The sequence below is a fragment of the Drosophila elegans genome, unplaced genomic scaffold, assembly GCF_018152505.1.
Source record: "Drosophila elegans isolate 14027-0461.03 unplaced genomic scaffold, ASM1815250v1 contig_271, whole genome shotgun sequence".
Lineage (NCBI taxonomy): Eukaryota > Metazoa > Arthropoda > Insecta > Diptera > Drosophilidae > Drosophila > Drosophila elegans.
In genome coordinates, this window is record NW_024545647.1 from 646,653 (window position 1) to 671,560 (window position 24,908).

The 24,908-nt window shown below is 49.2% G+C and overlaps 1 protein-coding gene across 4 annotated transcripts in view; it reads right to left on the reverse strand.

Annotated features, from left to right (window-relative positions):
• LOC108134775 (dnaJ homolog subfamily C member 16) overlaps positions 1-24,908 on the reverse strand; it is a 412,650-nt gene that overhangs the window by 149,642 nt on the left and 238,100 nt on the right. For all 4 annotated transcript variants that reach the window (XM_041708562.1, XM_041708563.1, XM_041708564.1 and 1 more), the window contains one exon: positions 19,381-19,541. In XM_041708562.1, the coding sequence (XP_041564496.1) occupies positions 19,381-19,541 (161 nt within the window). The remainder of the gene's footprint in view (positions 1-19,380; positions 19,542-24,908) is intronic.

A 24,908-nucleotide genomic window follows, 5' to 3' on the forward strand; every position in this document is an offset into this window, starting at 1 on the left:
GTTTAAATTGTGAGGAGTCTTAAAACTCCCCACAAATTCCGAGGCAGGAGAGCTGCATAACAACAGCGAAGGAGGCGAGAATGCCGGAGGAGTCAAGGGCAACAAGGTCAAACGGTAAACAACGGACCTTGGACCCGGGCAAAGCGGAGACACCGTGAATTAACGGTACCACGCTGGACATTGGACCCTCATACGGCAAGGGCAACAGGGTCGAACGGTAAATTGGCGGACTTCGACCCGCACAAAGAGGACGCACCGTGAACTAACGGTGCGGCAGTGGACCTTGGACCCGATCACGCGAGCTGGAAAAGGGAAATAACGGGACCATCACAGGCTATAAAAGGCGGCGCAAGCGCAGCACAGGGGGGAGTAATAGTGCGAGAATCAAAGCGAGTGCGTGTACGCGAGACTAGTAGCAAGTTAATCAAGTGCCGAGTACCAGGATCAAGATCGCAAAGTCGAGACGCCGAACGACTGAGAGTCTACAAGGCTGAGGCTTCAAAGCTGAGATCCAAAGGGTGCTAGGTCGTGGTTAAATCGAGCTCAGGGAGTCCTTGCGTGGAGTCTGCGATAAAGGTGGCTGGGCGAAGAGGTCGAACCGAGTTCAACCGGCTAGGCGATACACCTTGCCGACACAATCCGGACCAACTTAGGGAGCCTGCGATAAAGGTAGCTAGGCGAAAAGGCAGAACGGCGTTCTACCTGCTAGGCGAGACACCTTGCCGGTCCCGTTAGTGAGGTTCGCATAACATCCAGAGTCTCGACGGAGCCGTCACAAGGCAGATACCAGCAACAGTCGACGACGAGGAGCGACGCCGCGAAGGACAGCGACGAGGAGCGACGCCGCAGAGGACGACGACGAGGAGCAGCAGCAGCTGAAGAGCCGCGAGGCTTGTACAAGGAGACGAATAAAGACAGTTACGATCCCAACAGAACTCTTGCGTTATTCATTGGTCAAAGGCAAACACCCAAAATAAATTTGGTGGAACGAACCCATAACCTCTCTGAGCTAGCCGCCCGTTAACGTAGCGAGCGAGAATACATAGAAATCAGGTCGTTACATCTGGCGCCCATGAGTGATTGCCCTGACCAAGAGAACAAAAGATCAAAGATGGGAAAGTCCTGGATTTATAATCTCAGGAAGGAGGACTTCGCCGAGGTGAGCAATGTTCTGGGAATAGAACTTGAGGGCTCGGTAGAGGCGATGAGGAAGACCCTGGCAGAGACGGTTGACCGCATAACAGAAGACCCGGTCGTGGCAGAGTTAGTGGCAGGTCTGGAGGTCAAATTCCGGAAGCTGCCGGTCCCAAAATTCAAGCTAACAGCCGCAGATGCCGAAGGCCTTATAGCAAGCTTGGATATTCAGAGCATGGCAAGCAACGGCAGGCAGCGAGAAGGCAGCCGCGAGAGGAAAGAAAGCGTACGGCCACATCCGCAGGACTACGCCAAGGTGGCCAAGCAAGTCCGAGAGTGGAACTTTCGGTACGACGGCAACGACAAGCCACTGGAGTTCCTGGAGCAGGTGGAGTGGTCAGCCGTGACATATGGTCTGCATATAAACCAGATCCCACGAGCAATGCCGGAGCTGCTGCAGGGCAGAGCCCTAAAGTGGTTCATAGCCAACAACCGGCAGTGGGACAACTGGGGAGACTTCATATTCAGCTTCCAAGGATATTTCCTTCCTCGAGGCTACATGGAGAAGCTTGCGGACCAGGTCAGACAGCGGAGGCAGATATACGGGGGAAAAATTTAAAGATTACATGGTGGACATGCAGACGATGATGCGGCCCCTGGGTATGTCTGCCAAAGAAGTCCTGAACAGGATAAAGGAGAACAACACGCCGGCCCTCCGAATGTTTATCCGGCCGTACGAGTGTCGGCACCTGGACACCCTGATGGCGCTGGCAGACGAGTTTGAGGAGCTGGAGGAGCAACGGGAGAAGTTTGAAATGGAAAACCACTCCCAGAGGACACAGAACCGCCCAGTGCCAAGGCCAAGGGCAGAGCAGGGTGCGGTGTGTAGGCGGTGCCAGGAGGACACGGAGGCGCCACGGAGGCATACGCCGCAGGAACACGGACCACCAGCCGATCGCAGTGGATTTATACAGAATCCGGCCAACGCGTGTCGCAGATGCGGGGGCGCGGACCACTGGACGAAGGAGTGCCGGAACCGGCGACTCACATTCTGCTGGCGATGCGGAAAGATAGGCGTCCGAACGGTGGAGTGCTGTTCGGGAAACGCGCAACGATCCCAGCCTCCGAGGGGCGGCCAGGGATCGTAAGGTGCTGCCTCTCAAAAATAATGGGCGACCTGAAGGCGGAAGAAATGCAACTGTCCGCCACAGTGCTCATAGGTGACGCGAACGTTAAGGCCACGGTGGACACCGGCGCGACAGCGAGTTTCATCAGCAAAGAGCTGGCGGACAGGCTGCAGGCGGCAGGAAAGGTTGGACCCACAAAGAGGCAAGTACGGATGGCGGACGGTAGATGCGGAGACGTAAAATCGCAGTTAGAAATTCAAATCGGACTTGGCACAAGAAAAGTGTCAATGGAGCTGCTGATCCTCCCAGGATTGATTGACGAACTGGTGCTAGGATGGAACTTCCTCACCAAAATCGGAGCCGAGGTGAAATGCGCAGGTCACAGAGTGATGATACCGGCGAGGGACAGACACCGAGGCTGGCTAGAGGAAAAACTGTCGGTAGCCGCGAAGGAATTTACGGAGAAGGATGTGAACCAGTTTTTAAAGAGCGAGTTGGAGAGCCTGGAAAATCTGCAAGGCACGTCAAACGTGGCAGTACACAGGATCACCATGAAGGACGATCAGCCGGTCAAACAGCGGTACTATCCGAAGAATCCAAAAATGCAGGGCGAGATCAACGCCAAAGTAGACGAGCTACTTGAAAAGGGATGCATCGAACCGTCAAGGAGTCCGTACAGCTCACCAATAGTCATGGTGAGAAAGAAGACCGGGAAATGGAGGCTCTGTGTGGATTTCAGGCAGATCAACGCAAAATCCGTGAAGGATGCATATCCAATGCCGATGATCAACTACATCCTGGACCAACTCCGAGAAGCTAAATATATTAGCAGCCTCGACTTAAAGGACGGGTACTGGCAAATACCGTTGGAGGCAGCCAGCAGGCTGTATACCGCATTCACAGTGCCAGGGAAAGGCCTGTTTCAATGGAAAGTTATGCCTTTCGGTTTACACTCGGCATCGTCAACATTCCAGCGGGCGTTGGACCAGGTAATTCGACCTGAAATGATGCCGCACGCTTTCGCGTATCAGGATGATATAATCGTCATCGGACGGACACTAGAGGAGCACATGCGGAACCTAAAGGAAGTATTCAGAAGACTGCGAGCGGCAAACCTGAAAGTAAACGCGGATAAGTGTAAATTCTTCAGGAAGGAACTTCAATACTTAGGGAATCGCATTACAGACCAGGGCATTGGGACGGATCCAGAAAAGGTATCAGCGATAGCATTGCTGAAACCACCGGCAAATGTCAAAGAACTACGGCAGTACTTGGGAGTGGCGTCGTGGTACAGGCGTTTTGTGCCAGATTTTGCCACGCTAGTGCATCCGCTGAACGCCCTTCTCCGAAAGGGTGTCAAATGGGAATGGACCGACGACCACCAGCAGGCCTTTGAAGCTGTCAAGGCAAGATTGGTCGCCGACCCAATTTTGGCATGCCCGGATTTTACAAAGCCGTTTGTGCTGCAGACCGATGCCAGCGATTATGGGCTGGGCGCCATTCTCACTCAAAATTCCGACCAGGGTGAGCGGGTGATATCCTATTCCAGTCGGACCCTAAACGGGTCGGAAAAAAGTTACTCCGCCACTGAAAAGGAATGTTTAGCAATCGTGTGGGCCATAAGAAAATTAAAGCCATACCTGGAGGGATACCACTTCAAAGTGATAACAGATCACATGGCCTTGAAGTGGTTGAATAGCATCGAGAGCCCAACCGGAAGAATCGCGCGGTGGGCACTGGAGCTCCAGCAATACGACTTCGAAATAACATACAGGAAAGGCCAGCTGAATATTGTGGCGGACGCATTGTCGCGGCAGCCCTTACCCGAAACCTGCCGAAGGTCGAAAACGAAGTCGCCTGGTCAGTCAGCAGAACAAGCCGAATGTAGCTGGATAAGGGACATAAGGGGCAAGATAGCACAGAACCCCCAAAAATATCCGGACTATTTAGTGGAGGCCGACCGGCTGTACCGGCACATTCCTCACAGAGCAGGCAACGAGGATGTGGTCGCATGGAAGCTATGCGTACCAATCGGGTCAAGGCAGCGAGTCATGGTGGAGAACCACGATACGCCGACGGCCGGACACATGGGCAGCCGGAAAACGATCGCGAGGGTGGCAGCGAGGTATTATTGGCCGGGCATGCACCGCGACATTAGGAAGCACGTGCGGAACTGTGAGAGCTGCAAGCCCAGTCAGCTCCAGGCAGCCGGAAAAATGCTCACACAGATCCCAGAGGAGCCCTGGGCCACAGTATGCGCCGATTTCGTTGGGCCGCTTCCTCGGTCGAAACACGGAAACTCGATGCTACTAGTGCTCGTAGATCGGTTCTCGAAGTGGACGGAAATAGTACCAATGCGGAGGGCTACCACGGAGACGCTGGAAAAGGCAATCCGGGAAAGGATTGTCTCAAGGTACGGCGTGCCGAAGGTCTTAATCACCGATAACGGGGTGCAGTTCACGAGCAGGGCGTACAAGCGGTTCCTGACAGAGTTGGGAGTGCGGCACCAGTTCACAGCCCCGTACACACCACAAGAAAATCCCACGGAGAGGGCCAATAGAACCGTAAAAACAATGATCGCCCAGTTTGCCGGACAAGACCAGAGAACGTGGGATGAGAAATGGCCAGAATTGCAGCTGGCCGTGAACACTAGTGTATCCGAGTCCACAGGGTATTCGCTGGCATTCGTCACGCAGGGTAGAGAGCCCAGGTTACCGAGCGCGTTGTTTGATGAAGAAACCACCGGCACAGGAAGGGAAACCCAGACCCCGTCGGAGAATGCAAAAAAAATAAACGAAATATTCGAGCTGGTCAGACGGAACATGGAGAAGGCGGCGCAGGATCAGGCGCGCCACTACAATCTCCGGAGGCGCCCTTGGAAACCACAGATTGGAGACACGGTATGGGCCAAGGAGCACCATCTATCCAAGGCGGCAGAAGGATTCGCGGCGAATCTGGCCCCCAGATACGAGGGACCGTTTAAAATAATTAATTTCGATTCTCCGGTTATTTGCAACCTGCGGCACGAACACACGGGCAAGGAAAGGAAAACACACATAAGCCAGTTAAAACCCCAAAGCAAAGAGGGGCAGTCTCAACAAATCCGGCGTATCGGAGGAGCACTGTACCCTAACCAAAGAAAGGGGGAGGACGATACACAGTATCGAAATTAACGGTCAAGCACACACACACAGGCACACACGTCAGGAGCGCGAGAGCGGGACAGGGAGGGTTTAAAAAGCTGTAGGCACCGTTACCGGCTAAACACACACATGCACGGGTTGCGTAGGAGGCGTGTACACGGAGGGCACCGTTACTTTTAAACGTTACACGGACACAGAGCGGAGAGCGAGTCCCGTTACCGGTACACGTCTCCGCGAATAACGGAACCGAGGATATGCGGAAGAACCGAGGTTTCGTCAGCGACGGCGCTGCATGGTGCAGGTCTTTCCAAACAAGATCGTCATCATGAGCGCACGTGAATATAACACCCAACAGCGAGTGGAACACGAGGTGAGGGAGGAGCGCGCCAGGGAACAGCCAGTGGCGAAGTGGAGACGGGACTCCGATTCCGTTCTCCAGCTTCTGGCGTCCCCCCTGGTGTCGCGATCCCCGTCACCGGTCAGCGAGGCGGACGAGGAGTCCACCGGGGAGATCTCGGACGTGGAGCTGCCGTCCGAGGAGGAGGACCCAGGCGCAGACGCGACGGAGATCGCCGAGGTCGTCGCCATCTCTTCCGACGAGAGTGCGCCGGAGGACGCGAGCGAGGAGGAGGAGGAGGGGACGGAAACCGTCAGTCCCGAGGTGTCGTCGGACGAGGACGACGTGGCGCGGCGAGCTGCGAGGAATAGGATGATCTTCCGCCGGTTGAGCAGGGCGACGGCAGGGCTCGGGAGGATCGGCCTAGGGCACATACCACCGTCGGGCAAGCCCAAAGAGTGGGCTCGTATATTGGAGGCGCGATCCGCCGCTGAGCCCGCGCGAAGGCCAGGTCGACGAAACGCGTCGCGGAGACGGCCGATCGCGCGGGGCTGGAGGAGACGACCGAGGAGGAACGCGAGGCCCAGGAGGGGCTGGAGAAGGGGCCATGGGAGTGGCCAACCCCGCCGAAGACGTCGCGGGACACGGCGCCACCCCCGAAGCTGGCGCGGCAGACTTCGTGCCCGGAGTCGCGAGCCCCACCGGCGAGGCCGACGCTGCGGAGACAGCAGTCGGAGGGCGCGGAACCGTGGGCGGAGGTTCCGAAGGCGGATTGGCCGGCGCGGGTGGCCGAAGAAGCGCGACGGCAGCGAGGGAGGCACAGGAAGGCCAGGTGGGCCAAGCTCGTGATGGACGGGGAGCAGCGCTACCGAGTCAAGGTAGCAGGGGGCCGGGTGCGGGTGTTTAAGGCCCAATAAACACATAATAGCAGTTGATCCAGCAGTTATTTTTTGGGCAGGGGATCACAACAAGGCACAACACAGAAAAAAAAGAGTGGTCCGCCGCAGCAGCCGATCGCGGGACGGGGGCGGTGAGGGGGGGAATCGCGGGCCAAGCACGCGGGCCGGCAGAAAACACGAGGCTGCCGCAGGCGTAGGGCGAGGGGGGTCACTTGCCACCGCACGGGTCTCCCGGGGCACGCGGTCCAGGGTCAGCACCCCGAGACATGTCAGGGGCATCAGGGGCATCATGGTCATGGTGTCGCTGTAAAGAAAAAAGTTGGTAATTAAAGGAAAACTATCATCAGCAAGTTAACTTACCAGTTTTTTTCAAAACAACGAGGCCGGGAGGAAGTTAGGGACGGGGGCGCCAGGCGATAGGTGGTCGATCGATAGTTGCGATCGATGGGTACAAAAAAATACTGGATTTCTCAAGAAATGGTCACACGGAGGCAACTTAAGACAACGGAAACGATAACGGCAACAACGATGGCAATGCTGGAACCACTATCGATAAGTGCGATCGAGGTGTGGTCAGACGACGGGAATCGGAATGGTGATGTCAAACACGGGAAAATGTCTGGGCGGGAAATTCAAATTCTACGCGGGGAATTATCGAAGGAACAAGATGCAGTTTTGGGAAAGTTCAAGTCTTTCGGGGAACTGTCTGGGGAACAGGCTAACGCAGCACAGCCATGGGAAAGTTAAAGGTCTTTCAGAGCGCTGTCTGGGGGGAGTCTTACGAGGGCAGCTCAGGGAAAGTTGAAGTCTTTTGGGGAACTGTATAGGGTCACGAGGAGAACGAGTTTGGGCGGGGAATTTGAATGAACGAACAACAGGGGCGGGGAGATCACCATTTCCGAAGAAAGGGGGAAATGTGAGGAGTCTTAAAACTCCCCACAAATTCCGAAGCAGGAGAGCTGCATAGCAACAGCGAAGGAGGCGAGAATGCCGGAGGAGTCAAGGGCAACAAGGTCAAACGGTAAACAACGGACCTTGGACCCGGGCAAAGCGGAGACACCGTGAATTAACGGTACCACGCTGGACATTGGACCCTCATACGGCAAGGGCAACAGGGTCGAACGGTAAATTGGCGGACTTCGGACCCGCACAAAGAGGACGCACCGTGAACTAACGGTGCGGCAGTGGACCTTGGACCCGATCACGCGAGCTGGAAAAGGGAAATAACGGGACCATCACAGGCTATAAAAGGCGGCGCAAGCGCAGCACAGGGGGGAGTAATAGTGCGAGAATCAAAGCGAGTGCGTGTACGCGAGACTAGTAGCAAGTTAATCAAGTGCCGAGTACCAGGATCAAGATCGCAAAGTCGAGACGCCGAACGACTGAGAGTCTACAAGGCTGAGGCTGCAACGCTGAGATCCAAAAAGTGCTAGGTCGTGGTAAAATCGAGCTCAGGGAGTCCTTGCGTGGAGTCTGCGATAAAGGTGGCTGGGCGAAGAGGTCGAACCGAGTTCAACCGGCTAGGCGATACACCTTGCCGACACAATCCGGACCAACTTAGGGAGCCTGCGATAAAGGTAGCTAGGCGAAAAGGCAGAACGGCGTTCTACCTGCTAGGCGAGACACCTTGCCGGTCCCGTTAGTGAGGTTCGCATAACATCCAGAGTCTCGACGGAGCCGTCACAAGGCAGATACCAGCAACAGTCGACGACGAGGAGCGACGCCGCGAAGGACAGCGACGAGGAGCGACGCCGCAGAGGACGACGACGAGGAGCAGCAGCAGCTGAAGAGCCGCGAGGCTTGTACAAGGAGACGAATAAAGACAGTTACGATCCCAACAGAACTCTTGCGTTATTCATTGGTCAAAGGCAAACACCCAAAATAAATTTGGTGGAACGAACCCATAACCTCTCTGAGCTAGCCGCCCGTTAACGTAGCGAGCGAGAATACATAGAAATCAGGTCGTTAGAAAATATTTCGAGATCAATAACTTTTCTGTTTTGTTGACATTTTACTTGACCTGTGACTCTGTAAACTGCTTCGATCACTTCGACTTCGTTTACTTCGTTCTTATTGGACTTTACTTCCCGGTTATTTACTTGACCAGACCATTTGACATTTGACTTGACATACTTTGACATACAGACGACTGCTATACGACGGTTCTGAACTTGCATTTTTCTCTCTGGTGAGTTTGACCACAACCAGAGGAAGATTTAAGATCACCTTTAAACGATCTGGCATCGTTTCCACTGCTTGCGGTTTTTGTTGTTGTCTCATAGGTTTCTGCAAATATGAGTACATCTTCAAGAGCTGGCTGTGACTTTTGAAGAGCAGATGCCCGGACTGCATCATACGGAGTATGTACTATGATCTGATCTCGTATCATTTCATCTACATAATTTGATAAACAACCGTTTGCGTTGCACACAAATTGGCATTCACGAGCGATCCCGCGCAAGTCGGCTACCCACTCTCTATGTGTTTGTGAATGCTTCATCTCTCGTTTGAAAAACTCGTAGCGAGCTGCTACAATATGGCGTTTTGTGGTGAAATGCTGCGTTAGCTTGTCTGTGAGCTGCTTGTATGTATATGTGTTCAAATTGTTACTCCCAAATAGATTTTTTAATAGTTCGAATATGTTAAGACCACACCATGAAAGGAAATAGGCTTTTTATTTTTGTTCTGCACTAACCGAATATGCGTTGAAGTGCTGCGATAATTGTTCCAGATACGACTCCCAATTTTGATTGTCTTTGTCGAATTTGTGGACTGGAGGACACATAGATAATTCACCCGCGTGGCTTGAATCATTAGCAACTGGATAAACGTTTTTTTTCTAGGATTGCTTGCATCCATGTTCGTTGTTGTTCAATAAGAGCTGCTGTAAATTCTTGCTGTTGAGCAAGCATTGTCTGGATTATGTTCTGATCTGCCGGCATCTTGATGAAAATCAACGACTACGCGAAACTGTATTACACAAAAACGATGTGTTTTTGCGGCTGATAACACGGTTTACACAAAAATGTTGTATTCTTGTGGCTGCTTTACGATTTACACAACAACGATAATTCTTGTGGCTGAGATTCTTCTTTTGTCCTCGTCGCCAATAATGTTGTGTTTGGTTAGAAGCGTTCTCGGTGAGTGCTTGGTACAGACTGACTTTATTCAGAGATCAGCGAGAGAATGAACAAAAGTAACGTGAGTGTTTTTTTTTTGTATCAGTTGGTTTTATTGTCAGAGCATGGTAGTTACAAAGATTAGGGGAGAGGTAATAGAGATAAAGTAGAGTGAATAGATATAGCTGTGAGTTGGTTTATTCCTTATAGCCCTGCGGTACTACCTCGTGGCTTTTCTTCGCAGGATCAGGATTTGCTCTGTGGCGTTGTTCAGCTTAAAGTCCCTCGTCGCACTCGGTCGCGCTGCCTCTCTAGGGTCCGTAGAGCTTTCATCGCTACCGCAGCGAAGTTACTCATTTGGCCCCAGAACACCTCGTCCGAGATCATACGGTCTCCCAGCGCTGTCGGGTCCCTGGTCTCGCCCATGAATTCATCCCTGTCGCGGTCAAACCGTGGACAGGTGAAGATGATGTGCTCCGCCGTTTCCTCAACAACGCATTGCGGGCAGCTAGGGTCATCGTCGTGGACAAACCAGGTTAGGTAGCTCCTAAAGCAACCATGCCCGCGGAGTATCGGGGTCAGCCAGAAGTTTACCTCTCCTTTTGGTCTTTGCATTCACTTTTTGATGTCGGGTATAACTCAAAGGGTCCAGCGTCCATTGATTGATTGCTGCCAACGAGTTCGCCCGCATCTAGGCTTTTTCCTCTTGCCTTCGCCTTAATTTCCCGCCTCTGTGAGGGAGTGCACTGCCTTCCCAGATTGGCGATATCCTCGTGGATCTCCTTAGCCTCGACTGCCAACAAATGGATGGGGATCATTCCCGAGATGACTAGAGCTGCGTCATCGGATACTGTGCGGAATCCGGAGCAGACTCACAGAGCACAGAGTCTATAGGTAGATTTGAGATCCTTCCTGTACGACTGCGTCGGCCCTTATTGGGGCGGCATACAACATTGTCGACCGAGTAACCGATTGAAGGAGTAGTCTGCGCCCTTGTTTTGGACCCCTTGTGTTCAGCATTATTGTTGATAGTGCTCTAGCGACGTTTGCGCCTTTTTGTTTGCTTCCGCGAGGTGTTCCCTTGTCTCTTTCATGACTTCCAGGTACCGTATAGCTCTGGTTAATGTTATCGTGCAGCCACCGACTTGAATTCCTTACGGCTGGATATGAGCACTGCCTCAGTTTTGTAGTGCGCTATATTGAGCCCTACCGCTAAAAGCCACTCCTCGATGATTGCCACTGCATCGTTTCCAAGACGCTCTGCGTCTTGCAGTGTTTTGGCCACAATAACGATGGCTATATCGTCCGCAAAGTCTATCACCTTCGATTTTCCCAGTAACGCCACCCTTAAGACGTCGTCATACATGGCGTTCCAGAGCAGCGGTCCCAGTACAGACCCTTGGGGAACTCCACAGGTGATCATGTGTTCCATCACCCCTCCATTTGTGTCATAGAGTAGGGTGCGATCGCTAAAGTAGGACTGTACAATGCCTACGAAGCTCTCCGGTAAGCTAAGTTGGTGGAGTGCTTTCAGGGGAATGTCCCAGCGTGCCAAATTGAAGGCGTTTTTGATGTCCAGGGTCACAACTAGGCAGTACTCCTTGCTGCCTCCCCGCCATCTCGTTCCTTCTATCGCCTTCGATGCAGTGCCCTTAAGTGCAGAGATTGCGTCAATGGTTGATTTCGCCTTTCTGAAGTCGAACTGCATGGGTGACAGATCCCCGGATGCTGAGATTGCCGCTTGCAGTCTGTGACTGATGCATCGTTCCAGTGCCTTGCCTGCGTGGTCAATCAGGCATATTGGCCTTTATGAAGACGGGTCCTCCGGTACTTTGTTCGGCTTAGGTAGCAGAACCAGCTTTTCAATCTTCCACCGCTTCGGGAAGGTGTTTTCCGCAAGACACTAGTTGAATACGTTTGCGAAAGCTTCTGGGTGCTCGCTCATGGGTAGCTTCACAGCAGTATCTGGGATTCCGTCCGGACCCGGTGCTTTCCCTGAGGGCATATCCCTGGCAACTTTCTTGATTCTGATCGGTGATGTGTCTGCAGGTTCTGCGTACGCGCGCTGAGAAACTGAGGTTACTGTTGGAAATAGGTGCTCTACGATCGTCTTCATGTGGGAAGCTTCTCCGGCGACGAGGGGCTTTACCTGGCCCATCTTTTTGACTAAAACTTTGTAGGCTGAACCCCACGGGTCCTGCTCAGCTGAGTCGCAAAGTTCCAGGAAACACTTTTTCTTGGATTGCTTAATGAGCCTTTTTAGAGTCCTGCGGCTCTCGGCGTACTCCAGCCTCCTAAGCTTGATATTTGGGCGACCTCTCGCCCTCTGCTGCCGCCTTCTGGCCCTCAAGCAGTCGCTGCCTGACTGGTTCTACGTTTCGATGGTGGCTCCTTGTTTCCTTCATGCTGGCTTTGCATGCCGTCACCATGGCTCCCTTTAAGCCTCGACGAGCTGCTCTCCGCGTGTTCACCAGTTTCGGGATCTCTCCATCCTCTGAGAAACGCGTCCTTCTGGAACGTCTTTGGGTTAAAGCGTCTGTTTATTGGGACCGTAGTAGCTGGCCGACCGCATGCTATGTCGTAGATGATGGCCTTGTGGTCACTTGCAGTGTAGGTTTCACTGAGGCGCCAGCGGGCTTGCGAGAAAAGTGAGCTGCTGATGAATGTAAGGTCCACACAGAGCCGGCTCCTGCTCTGCTAAATGTGTGCTCCGATCCGGAATTTAGTAGAGCTACGTCAAGTGACGCAATGGCTTCAAGCAGTGTTCTCCCTCTGCTGTTCGTGCAGACTGACCCCCACTCCACGGCCCACGCGTTAAAATCGCCAGCAATGATACCGTTTCGCCTTCCCCTTGCGTCGTCCACCAGTTCATCCAGAGCTGCCGCGAACTCCTGGAGAGAGAGGCATGGTGGCTGGTAGCAGCTGTAGATTTTAACCTCGTTCACCGTAGCTCGAATGAAAAACGAACCGGCTCGCAAGTGCTGTGGCCGGGATGACCCAATCGTCAAGATCTCCGCAGACTTCGTAGTATCCAGTACATAGTCCGGCCCGGGAATCTTTTTGTACGGCTCGCTGAATATCGCCACATCGGCTTGGATTTCCCGCACAGTCTGCTTTCTAGATCATGCGCGGCTTCGCAGTGGTTGATGTTGACTTGCAGGATCTTCACTTTTCTGAGGGTTTTTTGCTAATAGGGCATCTCCTGCTACCTGCTATGTGGTTTTCCGCTGTCCTCCTAGCGCCAACGCATAGAAAGCAGTTTGCTTCTTGCGAGCAGTTTGCTACCTTATGCTCCGGTTTGCCGCACTTTAGACAGCAGGCGCCGTTTGGCCGATCTTTCCCGAATCCGGCAGTTGGACCAGCCTACCTTTACTTTCCCCTCTGCGATAAGTTTTGCTGCTATTTGTGCCACCAGTCCGAGAACGACCACTTTTGTGCCCGCATAGGCTGAGCGAAGCGCTTTGACTCGTGAGGCATCCACTTGGTGGCCAGTTGCCGCAGATACGGCTGCTGCTACCTCCTCTTTGGTGGACAGGTCGTCTAGGTCGCGTATTTCCAAGTGGATTTCCTCCACAATTGCTCGTACGCGAGCATGGTCGCCAAGGACTCGGCCAATATCTTCCTTGATGGCTTGCGTGTCGCTCGTTGCGGACCCGTCCAGTTCCAGAAGCAGCTCTCCTTTGGCCGTGCGTTTTATTATGCGCACATTCTTACGGACTTCCTCCAGCTCGTTGTCGTCTCTCCTCGTTACCATATTTAGGATTTCGCTGTATGAGTGGCCTTCTGCCCCAGCTATAACAAGGGCGTCAGGGCAGACTCTCCTGATAGGCTTATCCGCATTGCGCTGGGTCGTCTGCCCGGACATTCTCGGTCGCGCCCTATTTTCCAGCACGGGTGGTTTTGTTGCCTCTGGCCCTGGTAGGTTTGCCTTCCTAACCACTTGGCTGTATGACGCCAAACCCGGCGTTGTTTGCGTGGCCGCGCGCCTTTTTGCAGCCTCTACCTCCTCCAATCTTTCGCTAAGCTTTAGCTGGATCTCCTTGATGCTCATTAGGGTATCCTTCATGCTCTGATTTATCAGATTTCTCAAATCGAGCACTAGCTCGACGGGGGGCTTCTGGCACATTGATTTCTTTGCCTGCTTCTCGGGGCTTGAAGGGCTCATAGCATCCCTGCCCCTTTTTGGCGTCTCGATTTCGCCAGCCCGCTCAAATGGGAACATGTCCCCCCGGCGGCGCTGATGGTGGGGGCCTTCGACCAACCTTGGGTCGCTTGTTGAACGCCTGGAGGCAGCCGATCGGAAGACCTCGTTGTTGCGCCTCTTCCCGCTTACCTTGCCTTCGACTCCTTAATTGATAATACGAATCGGTATAGCTCCCCCGGTGGACGAGAAATTTCCTTCCGGCGCCCGATGGGGGTTTCACCGCCCCTGATCGTTCCCCAGAGCCCCTTTTTGCCAGAGGCCGCTGCGCGGTGGGGTTGGGAGGCAATGCGGTCCTTGCCATTTCCTCTAGTTGCCTACAGACGTATTTCCTAATTAATTCGCCTTGGCGGGAGGGGTTTTTTGTTTCTTTTATTTTTTTAAACCAGCAGCTGGGAGACTAATCGAAAGCGCTGCAGGTGCTTCCAAATGGCAGCACTGACCCAATGGCAACACTGACCCAATGGCAGCACTGACCCAATGACAGCACTGGCCGCGATCAGCTGGGTTCTGCTCGGAGTTTCTCAGCACTATCAGCTGATTTGCTTTGATCGTTTGCTGGTTTGGGAAAGCAGGAAAGGAAAAACAATCGACGGTGGAAAAACAACAACAAATAGCTTTGTTGTGGAATGCGCGGGACTTCCCCCCTGGCCCTGCCTCCTCCGTCCAGCAGAGAGGTGCTTGGGGTGCGATAAAATAAAGCGCCTTTTCCACAAGGGGTGTTTGCGGCTGTGGCTTAATGGATCTCACCCTGTGCTGGTTGCGCAAGTTGTCAGATCGCGAAGAATTCACAGCTTTCCTTTTTTGCAGCTGGAATTTTGGAGCTGGACAAGATTTCTGGAAGAGCTGATTTGAAAAACATTCGCGCACTTGACTCACTCTCACTCTGTCCTAAGTAAGTAACATGTGTGTGTATACATGTGTGTGCTTATAGAACGAATGTATACAGATTAGTTTTGGATGTGCGAGGTAGCGAGAGTACATTTTGCTTATACATTACATATTATGTTTATGGCAGAATTTTGATTGTTAGTACATGCAAATTTTTTTTCTTGGTTAGAATGTTCATGTCGGGGTCACCATAAAAAGTGAATACTAGTTTGTATTAACGAACGCGAAACTTGTGTGCCTGCAGTAGAATTCGGCTGATTTATTTCCGATAATGACTTGTGGTTTCGATGGAGTTCAAATGATCACTATCTACCGATTTTTACATGAATGCAAAAAGTTGAAAGATGGGCCAAAACACAATTAACAAAACGCCACAGATTAACTTTCAACTTTTAGCACTCTATACCCGGTTGGCCGACTCGACAATTGTAACTTCCATTTTTAAATCCATATTCCAGCCGCAGCAGGAAAATTAAACAAATACAGTTGTAGCGGCGACGAAGAAACGGCTTGGGCAACAATAAAAGGAACGGCAGAAAAGTTCCAACGACGAATATATTTCGGAAGATTAAACTAGTTAATTTTTAGTCGAACCGACACGAATAATTTGGGTGTGTGTGTTTGTTTAGTAATTGTTTAAGTTTTTCACCGAAAAAAAAATTGGTAAAAAATCACGAACTCTACTGCGATCACGTCGGGGTCACCATGAAAATTTAATACTAGTTTGTATTAACGAAAGCGAAACTTGTGTGACTGCAGTAGAATTCGGCTGATTTATTTGCGATAGTAACTTGTGTAAAAGTTAACGAATATGCGACGACGAAAAAAAATGGGTTTCGATGGAGTTCAAATGTTCACTTAATTTAATGTTCCAATAATTTCTCTTAGCACCCAACTTATCCTAAGGTGGCGAGAGACGGGGCGAATTCGCAAGAGCGAACGGACGAAAGCTTTATTGGCTCTCGCACTCGCCCTACAACTAGTGATATTAATTGAAATAAAAAATAATAAGAATAATTAAAAAGTATAAGACAAGTTAGTTATTATTATTCCCATTATCCAGAGGTGTTTCTTCAGGGAACGGAGAGTGAGAGGCAGAAACAGCAACAACAATCTCGTCGAATTGCTGGATATAGATAGCGTCATCTCTCCCTGTGCAGTTCACATGCACAATCCCATGTCGTGTAATTACCGCAGAAAATGCTTTGAGCTTTTTAAGGCGAATAGCTTCTTTGAAGAAATTATATGTTTTAACCGAAGCCTTACAGGTGTATGCTCAGTTTTCGGTTGTTTGCTCGCCGGTATGTACCCAGTGCATCTCCCGCATCTGAAGTGCGATCATATGACAATGGTTGAGACGTGTCCTTTCTGGCATTACGGATCTTTGTGATGACAAACTTCTTTCATTGCTTTGGATAATAGCCCCATTTCGTCACGTGACCAGGCGCTTTCTTGATCTCTACAGACTTTGTGACTCTTGTTACATCATCTGAATGAAATATGATTAGGATTATTGCTTACTGGAAGCTTAAAGCTATTTGTTGGTGAAAGTGGTTTGAAGACGTTTTCTAGATGGACGGCAAATGTATTTGCCCTCTCTTCGTTGCTGGGAGCCCGATCCCCTGTTTGTGTGTGAAATGGTGATTCACTTCCGATTGGTGGACATATGCCTGGTTTAGCTTTCCACAGTGGAAAGTGCCATTTGGTGAAAGTAGTTTGATATAGGATAATTGACCTTGATTTCTCTCATCTTCTAAGGCTTTGCTTAGTACTGTCCTTCGACGAGGGTTATCTATGGGTGTTCCACTCTCGTTAAAGCCTTCTTTTACTTCTTTTTGAAGACTTTTTTACTGCCTGGCAGTTCTTCAATATGCCTAGCATCACGACTGCTGTTGGAAGGCTTATAAGCAGTTATAATTGTAGTGCAGTGTTGTGCAGCCAGTAACACTCACGCATGTACTGAGCTGTCAATGTCTTCTTTACAGGAAAAGATTGGACAGTAATCAATATGGGTATTAACATTCTTTCTGTATTCAAGCCAATCTTTTTTATTAGCAGTTAAAAAGTGTGGGCGTTCTGCCAGCTGTGGATGGTCATAAAGGTGAAGCAAGACCGGTGAGCGATCCAAAGATAAATCTGATGAAGGTACGGCGAATGTGAGTCTTCGGTACTCTTTTTGTAACAGCAAAATCAATCAAGTCAGGCTTCTTTTTAATATCTGTCGGACCGAATGTAGGCTTGCCTGGAGGGATAAAGTTTATCTTGTTTTGTGGTGTTTTTGTAGCGTTGTAAATTTGTCTTCCTTTGGGGTTGATGAGTCGAGATCCCCATTGCGTGTGTTTTGCATTATAGTCACAAACTGTTATTAAGCGGTCACCTAATAGGTCAAAGAATTTTACAAGTTCTGCTTCGGAGATGGAGAAGCGCGGTGGACAGTATACAGCGGCTATGTTTATATACCCGCTTGAGTGTTATATGTACCCGAGTGTCTTGATGTTACTTGAATATAGGCTGTAGAAAACACCGGCAATTGGTAATGCCTTACTCAATTCTTATCATTACATCCATGGGTCTTACCATTAAGATGGTTTTTCGCAAAAAATGTACAGCCGTTTAAGTGAAAATAGTTTTTGTTCGTTAGGTGAGTCTCTGATATTAGCACGCCGTCAATGTCGTGTTAATTTAGGTTCTTCAAAAGCTCATGTTTGTGCTGTAAAATTCCATTTGCATTCCAGAAAGATAATTTAAGTGTAACCATCTGAACAGATTTTTGTTTAGTTAAAAGCTCCAGGAGACGATTTTGAGTGCGCATAAGCCCCTGCAGAGTTTGAGGTTTTGCTACCATCGTGTTTGTTGTAGTTACCTGCATTGATTCTAATCCACAAGGCAAATGGGATGTAATTTTTGGATAATCCTTCGTGTCTGTTGCTGCATTATTCCTGCAGTGGTTAGATGAAGTGTTGGCTGAGAGGTTGAGGCGTATGACCCGAGTTTTTAACTTTTTTTTGGATAGGGCTATAGAGGCTAGTTGGTGGTGTGGTTTCTCCACAGTTGCTACATATCATGGCAGAATGGTATGCCTTATTTGCAGGGTAGGCCTCAGATGGATGTGCATTTCCACAGGCAACGCAGACTGCGCGCAGAGTGCAATAGGTTTTCGCATGTCCATATTCCTGGCAATTCGTGCATTGGACGGGTCCATTGCGTTTATGTGGTTCCTCTACGCTGATTCTACGGTGCAGTAAATATTAGGTGGCGGCCTTAGTGACTTGGACTTAGGTGATTGAGCAGTTGGGTTAATTAGAATCGATAATTAGATTTTAGTCAGCGTTTTGCAAAGTAATTTCAGTCGTTTTGTTTACTTCGGTTGCGTTTGATTTCCTCTTCGATTGTGGGCTTAATTTTTAGTTGCAATTTTAGTTTGAAGTAACGCTACGTTAGCATTTTTCGTGTTTTTTGGTATGGGTAATGGGATAGGGATAATTGCCAGAAAGAACTGACGATATCGAACGCTGAGTTGTTGACGCTGCATATGATGTGGTAGTTTTAGTCACAGTTTTAAACAAGGGCATTGTGCTGGTTGTTGTTATTATTAGAAGATCGTGTTAAGGTTGCATGGGTCGGGGGACGCGCATTGGACACTCCACAGCTCTTTTATTTTATTTCATTGTTTACAACAATTTGATAATTATCATTGGCATCACGTACTTTAAGCAAATTAAATTTCGGTTAATTTCACTATATTTATAATCACACGGCGGAGCGATATAAAATACCTCTGATGTCGTTGACGGCTTACGTTCTGTTGCAGAAATTGTTGAACAGTGGAGTGTATTATTTTATAGTGGAGGACGCTGGGAGACACTTGTAAGGGAAACACGCCAAAAGCAGAACAATTAATAGTTGTTTTGTTCACTGAAAAAACTTTTTGGAGCTCCAATAAACACGACTGCTTGCCAGAGAGTACATTTAGTTTTTTTTAATAATAAAAAATTTAAAATATTAGTTTTGCTTACAATAATAATAAATGCGATAGTGGAATTAATTGCATAAATATAATAGTAATAAATAAATACCTCAAGTCATAAACCCTAGCATGTTTGACAAACATAAAATATTTTAAAAACTACTATATTTATATTTTTATGCGTCTATTCATAAGACACTGAAACTATGTCGATTTTTCGCTTCATTTTTGCCATGGTAGTTATTTGATATCATTGTCCGATTTTATTTATTTTAAGGACCGTATGTCTGAAATGGTAAGCCATAACTTTATTTCGAAGTATGTATAAATCGAATAAGAGCGAAGCTATAATTTTTGTAACATTGTTCTATTGGGTGCTTTATGCAAAGTAGAATTTTAATAATAGTTTTTTTTATCTTTCGCGATCTCGTGGGAGTTCAATGAAGCTCATAGGTAAACAGATCTACAACTCCAAACGGTCGGCCAGTTAAATAGTGCAAATAACAAAATTGACTAAGGAGCATTTTTAAATAAAATAATTTGTGACTTACGTTATACTTACCTTAAACATATAAGCAAAACGAACTCTTGTTGTACTATATCGACTATTCAAAGCAATATCTCTAAAGGCGACTCTAGCAAAATCGTTTTTTTTATTCTTATCAGTTATAAGAATCACACACAATCGTTTCCTTGGACGGTTCCATTCAGTTGGGCAAACACCTATAATACAAAAAACAAATTGTTAAAAATTTCTCCAATCACACATGTTTTTTATACCCTTGCAGAGGGTATTATAATTTCAGTCAGAAGTTTGCAACGCAGTTAAGGAGACATCTCCGACCCTATAAAGTATATATATTCTTGATCAGCATCACTAGTAGAGTCGATCTAGCCATGTCCGTCTGTCCGTCCGTCTGTCCGTCTGTCCGTCCGTTTATATGCAAACTAGTCTCTCAGTTTTTAAGCTATCTGCATGAAACTTTCCCAAAAGTTGTTTTTCTATTGCAGGTAGTATATAAGTCGGAACGAGCCGGATCGGACGACTATAGCATATAGCTCCCATTGGAACAATCGGAATAATAAATGAAAAAAATTATAACTTTTCTGTTTTTTAATTTTTTGTTCAGTTCTTCGACATATAGCAATGGTTAAATATTTCAGAATTATGGTTTAGATTTTATCAAAATCGGACGTCGGGAGTCAGATATAGTTCCCATAGAAATAATAAAAAAAAATAAAATAACTATCAAATAATTGAGCTGCTAATCATCATAGCTTCAATGTTTTTAAACATATACGCAAGTAAATCATAATTTTAATGTTTTCAAAAATGTTAAATTCTTGCAATAGCTGCAAGGGTTTATGAACTTCGGCTTGTCGAAGTTTGCTTTCTTTCTTTTTTTTTTTTTTTGTTACTGCACACCGATTATGGCTGTTTGGGAACGTTATCTATCATTGTATTATATTCACCTAAACAAGGTCTTAAAAATCCTAGTCTGAACCTTCCCCGTACTGCCTCGAGACAATCAAGTGGTCCCCGATGACGCTCAGTGCGATCTCTCGCTAAGGCTTCCACGTACCTTGTGTGCGAGGAAACCATGGTGCTTGGCAGCTAGGCATAAAATGCTTTGGGCGCGTGGTTCGCCAAATATAGATCATGCCGGAGGTCCCAACAGATCAAACGCAGGTTGGGATGTCAGTTCAAACGACGGTGGAAGTCGTGGCTGCTACCACCAGCGGGCACGGGGAAGAGCAATCCTCTCTGCGTGTCAGGAGCATTCTTACCTCTGTCCTGGCCTGAGGTAACCCAGGACGGAGGCAAGGCTACAGAGCCTATAAGCCTGCCTCACCCCAAGGTTTAACACCTGGAATCTGAAACCAGGAGCCAGGAGGATGTCGGTCTCGCTACGACAGACGAGAAATAGGTTCAGGCCTTTGCCTGAGGGGCAATGGGGGTCTGGCGGACTCCAGGGACACTGGTAAGATGGACAGGACAGGACCCACATATGGACCCAAAACCACACCACCGAACGATGACAAAATGGACGCTTCAGTCGACGAACTTTCTAGTAAACAGAGCAGTGGATACCGTTCATCGGTAAATTTCTTTAAGAATTTGGCCATGGAGAACCCCACCCTGCTTACACAGACAGAACGGAGGCTGAAGAAGGGGCATGAGTTCAACGTCAGGAAGTACGAGTGGAGATCCGCGGCGAACCGCACTCTCATCGCTCCAGGCTAAAGCTCTACCACACACACGGACACGAACAGGACGAAGCATAGATCGAACCTTAGCCGATTTGGGGAAGATGGAGCCCCCCTTTACTCCAGAAACTGCACCGGGCAACCCGGTAACGGATCAGCCGGCGAAGTCCATCGACAAACCGAATACCATGCAGGCTCCCTTCAACCTCTACGGCTGGCAAGACGGCATTGGGGGAGTCAGATATAACACTTGTAGGACCAAAGCCTAGAGCTTCCAAGGGCAGGCCAAAGCCACAAGCCACTGCAGTTAACGACAAGAAGAAGCGTCCTTCAACCCAGAGACCGACAAACGAGGAAACCGGAAAGCTCCAACATTTTCCAGCCCATCGGGAACTGGAAGCCATAAAAAGGACTGAGGGGCTAAAAGACTTAGGTAGAGTGATTCCACAAAGACGTACACCATTAATAAGAGCAGGCTTCAAGAAATTCTAGCATGCTTGGACCCCAATAAGGACCTCACGGTCGGGCACGGGCTCATTCTGGAGGCCTTCATTATAAATGTCATCTACGCCGTCATTTCTAACCGGGACAACCCGTTTAACCCAATCTTTAAGGCCATAAATTGATACAAAGAAACCAAAGCCGTTGCAAGTGCCAACGGGGAAACCGTTAGTTTTCTCAAAGACGTAATCATCGGAGTCGAAGAACTTTGGGCAGGGGCGTCGAACAGCCTAACAGTGGTATAGATTAATCTGCACCATTCCAGGGTACCATCGGCGGACCTGCTGCAATTCATGGACGAGAGAAAAGTTGACGAACCGCTCATCCCAGAGCGCTTGATCCTCGGTGAAAGGGTCTGCGGACTGGGTGCTCGCAGCTACCTTCCACTCCCCAGGATGGCGGTAAGCCAAGGACATGTACCTCTTTACTGCTCACCGAAACTGACTGTAGCGTTATGAGAGAGAGAGAGAGGCAAACCTCTCTATTTGGTTTCGACATATTTGCCATATGAAGAAAATGACCCACCCTGTGAGAACTTTAGCAATCTAATCTCTTACACTATGTGATGCGAATGTTCACAACTCCCTCTGGAGAAGATGGCACCAACGGCAGAGGGGAGTCACTGTTCGATTACAAACTCGACACAATTCTCGTTCTGGCAAAGAGCGGAAACCACCCAATTTTCCGTAATAGGAACCGTGAAGAGGTTATTGATTCATAGCATTCAAGCAGTAACGCCCGCGACCTTACTGACTGGAGAGTGTCCAGTGAGTGCTTCTTCTCGGAGAAGCACTAGAGCAGAACCATACAGGAACCCTAAAGAGACAAGCTGGTCAAAGTTCTCAGAGAAAGTCAGTGGGACACTTCCCGCTCCCCCGAGGAGGCCACCCCCGAAGTAGACACACTCGAGAAATCGGAAAGCCTAGTCAACCGGTCTCTGGAGGGAGCCTTTCTCTAGTCCTGTCCGGTCAGCAGACCGCCAAAAATCCATCGCTAATGCGTGGTGGACAAAGGCTCTAAGACAGTGTAGGACGGATACAAGTAGGCTCTTCAACTAGGTCAAAAGGACCAATCAGCGTGAGGACTGGGATGAATACAGGCTCAGTTTTATGCTTCAAAGAGCAACTGCAGGAAAGCAAAACGAAAATCCTGGCATAGATTCTGTGAATCAGGCACCACACTGGGCATTCTCCCTTACCTGGACGGCAATTACACAGAAATACACCCGGAAAACCCAGAATCTCCTTATGAGTACTTACTTTCCTGGATGTACAGTGTCGACGAAGATCCAGGCGGCTAGCCCGTTGAGATCACAGGCCATATGCACACGAGGGATGTAGAGCTTCTAGACGAGATCATCACAAAGGAAAAAATTGTTTGGGAAATGAAGACGTTCAAACCCGGACCGGACGGCATAAATCTTGTAATGCTCCAAGCGGCTACCAAGGAACTCGTTCCCAGGCTGTTCATGAATTTCTAGTGGTGCCTTCTGCTGTGATACATTCCCAAAAAGAGAGAGGTGAGGAAGTTCTTCTTCCCCAAAAGCTGGGAAGATAAGCCACTGCTAACAGAAGTCTACAGGCCAATAAGTATACCATCGTTTTCTCTGAAAACCTAAGAACGACCAGTGGATCTGCACCTAAGGAGCCGCATGCCGCATGAGTCCATGCTCAGACGCCGTCTGATCAACTCCACTCTTGTAGAACCTTGTCTTGAACGTCCTCCTGATTATGCTTCGACACACAGCATGCACGGCTTGTGCAGACGACTTAGTTTTTTTGATAACGGGGAGGTTTCTCTCCACAGTCAGCGAGCTGATGGAGTCCTACTTAGGACTCACACTCAACTGGACGTACGCACACGGTCTGGCTGAACTCGTACTGTTCACAAGGAAGTACAAGATACCTGAGTTGAATCTTTCATGCTTGGGGTCATGCTATCGAAGAAAACAAAGTATCTAGGGGTTTTCCTAGACGCAAAACTCTCCTAAAGTGGGAACACTAAGGAAAGACGGGTACTGCGCCCATACATCATTAACTGGTTGTGCACAGCAGTCGTCTGTCTCATTCTTACCTATGGATCGCTTGTATGATGGGGTGCGACCAACACCAAGACCCATCTGGCAAACCTTCTAAAGGTCGAAAGAGCAGCCTGTCTAAGAATATCCGTTAGATTCACTCCCCGGGGGCACTCAATGCCCTACTGAATTTGACACCGATAGGCATAATCCTTAAGCAAACAGCAGCAAGAAACGCGTTGCCAAGGACTACTGGTCACGGATCAATACTATATGTTATGGGGTGCCGAACCGAGTTAGGAGAATGTTACTATCGCCCTTCGGAAACTAGATGGAATAGGAAAGACAAGATATCTATTCCCTCTAGGGAATTTCGAAACAGCAACGATGTACGAACACAGAATGTAGTGGAAATCTTTACGGACGGATCGGAATCTGAGGTGGGGACAGGGGCCGGAGTCTTTATGGGCTAACATATCCAACTCTTCTTCAGGTTACCGGATTGGTGCAGCGTTTTCCAAGCGGAGATTTATGCGATCTGGCGATCTTGCTAGCTGGTCGCGAGCTGGGAGTTCCCTCTTAGTGCAGAGGTCATCTTCGTAGACAGGAATAAAAGCTCTACAAGCGCTTGGAACGCCATCAGCACACCCAGCTAGTGCTCAGTTGGGTGCCTGGCCATTATAGAATAACGGGCAACGAACCTGCAGATGAGTGTGTAAGACAAGGGTCAGCCTCACCGCTCTCAACGTCTGCCAGAGACGTCTCAAAACCACTACAGGACTCACTCGCCGCACTAGAAAGCACGGTGAGGGAGATGGCACAAGGCCACTGGCGGAACGCCTTCGGCTGCGTCATCTCCAATGCTATCTGGCCGGATTTCAATGAAAACGGGCCACCGAACTCTTACCCTCAACAAGAACAGGATTTGGAGCTTAACAGGTGTAATAACTATTCCATAGGCCGATTGGCCAGTAGGTACACGACTTCTGCAGAAGCTGCGGAGATGAGGAGATAAAAGAAACTGTGGAGCACCTCCTGTGTACATGCCCGACATTTCAAAGGAACAGACTCCGTTTTCTCGAAGCCTACTCCCTCGAGGACTTGGGCTATGTATCAGGTGTCTCTTTGCTACATCTATCTTACGTTGAGGACGCTGCGGTCTGGTTTCGCAGAGCATTACCTTCAGCAAGGAGTTAGACTGCACCTTTTGCGGGTATCACAATGGCCCAGAAGGCCTCCGAGTGCTTTCATTGTAGCGGACGAGACACCAGCTTAATCTAACCTAACCTTCACACTCACAAGTTCATGAAGCGCCGCTTAGGGCATTGACTAATTGCATTGTACAAGTCAGTACTTTTTTATTC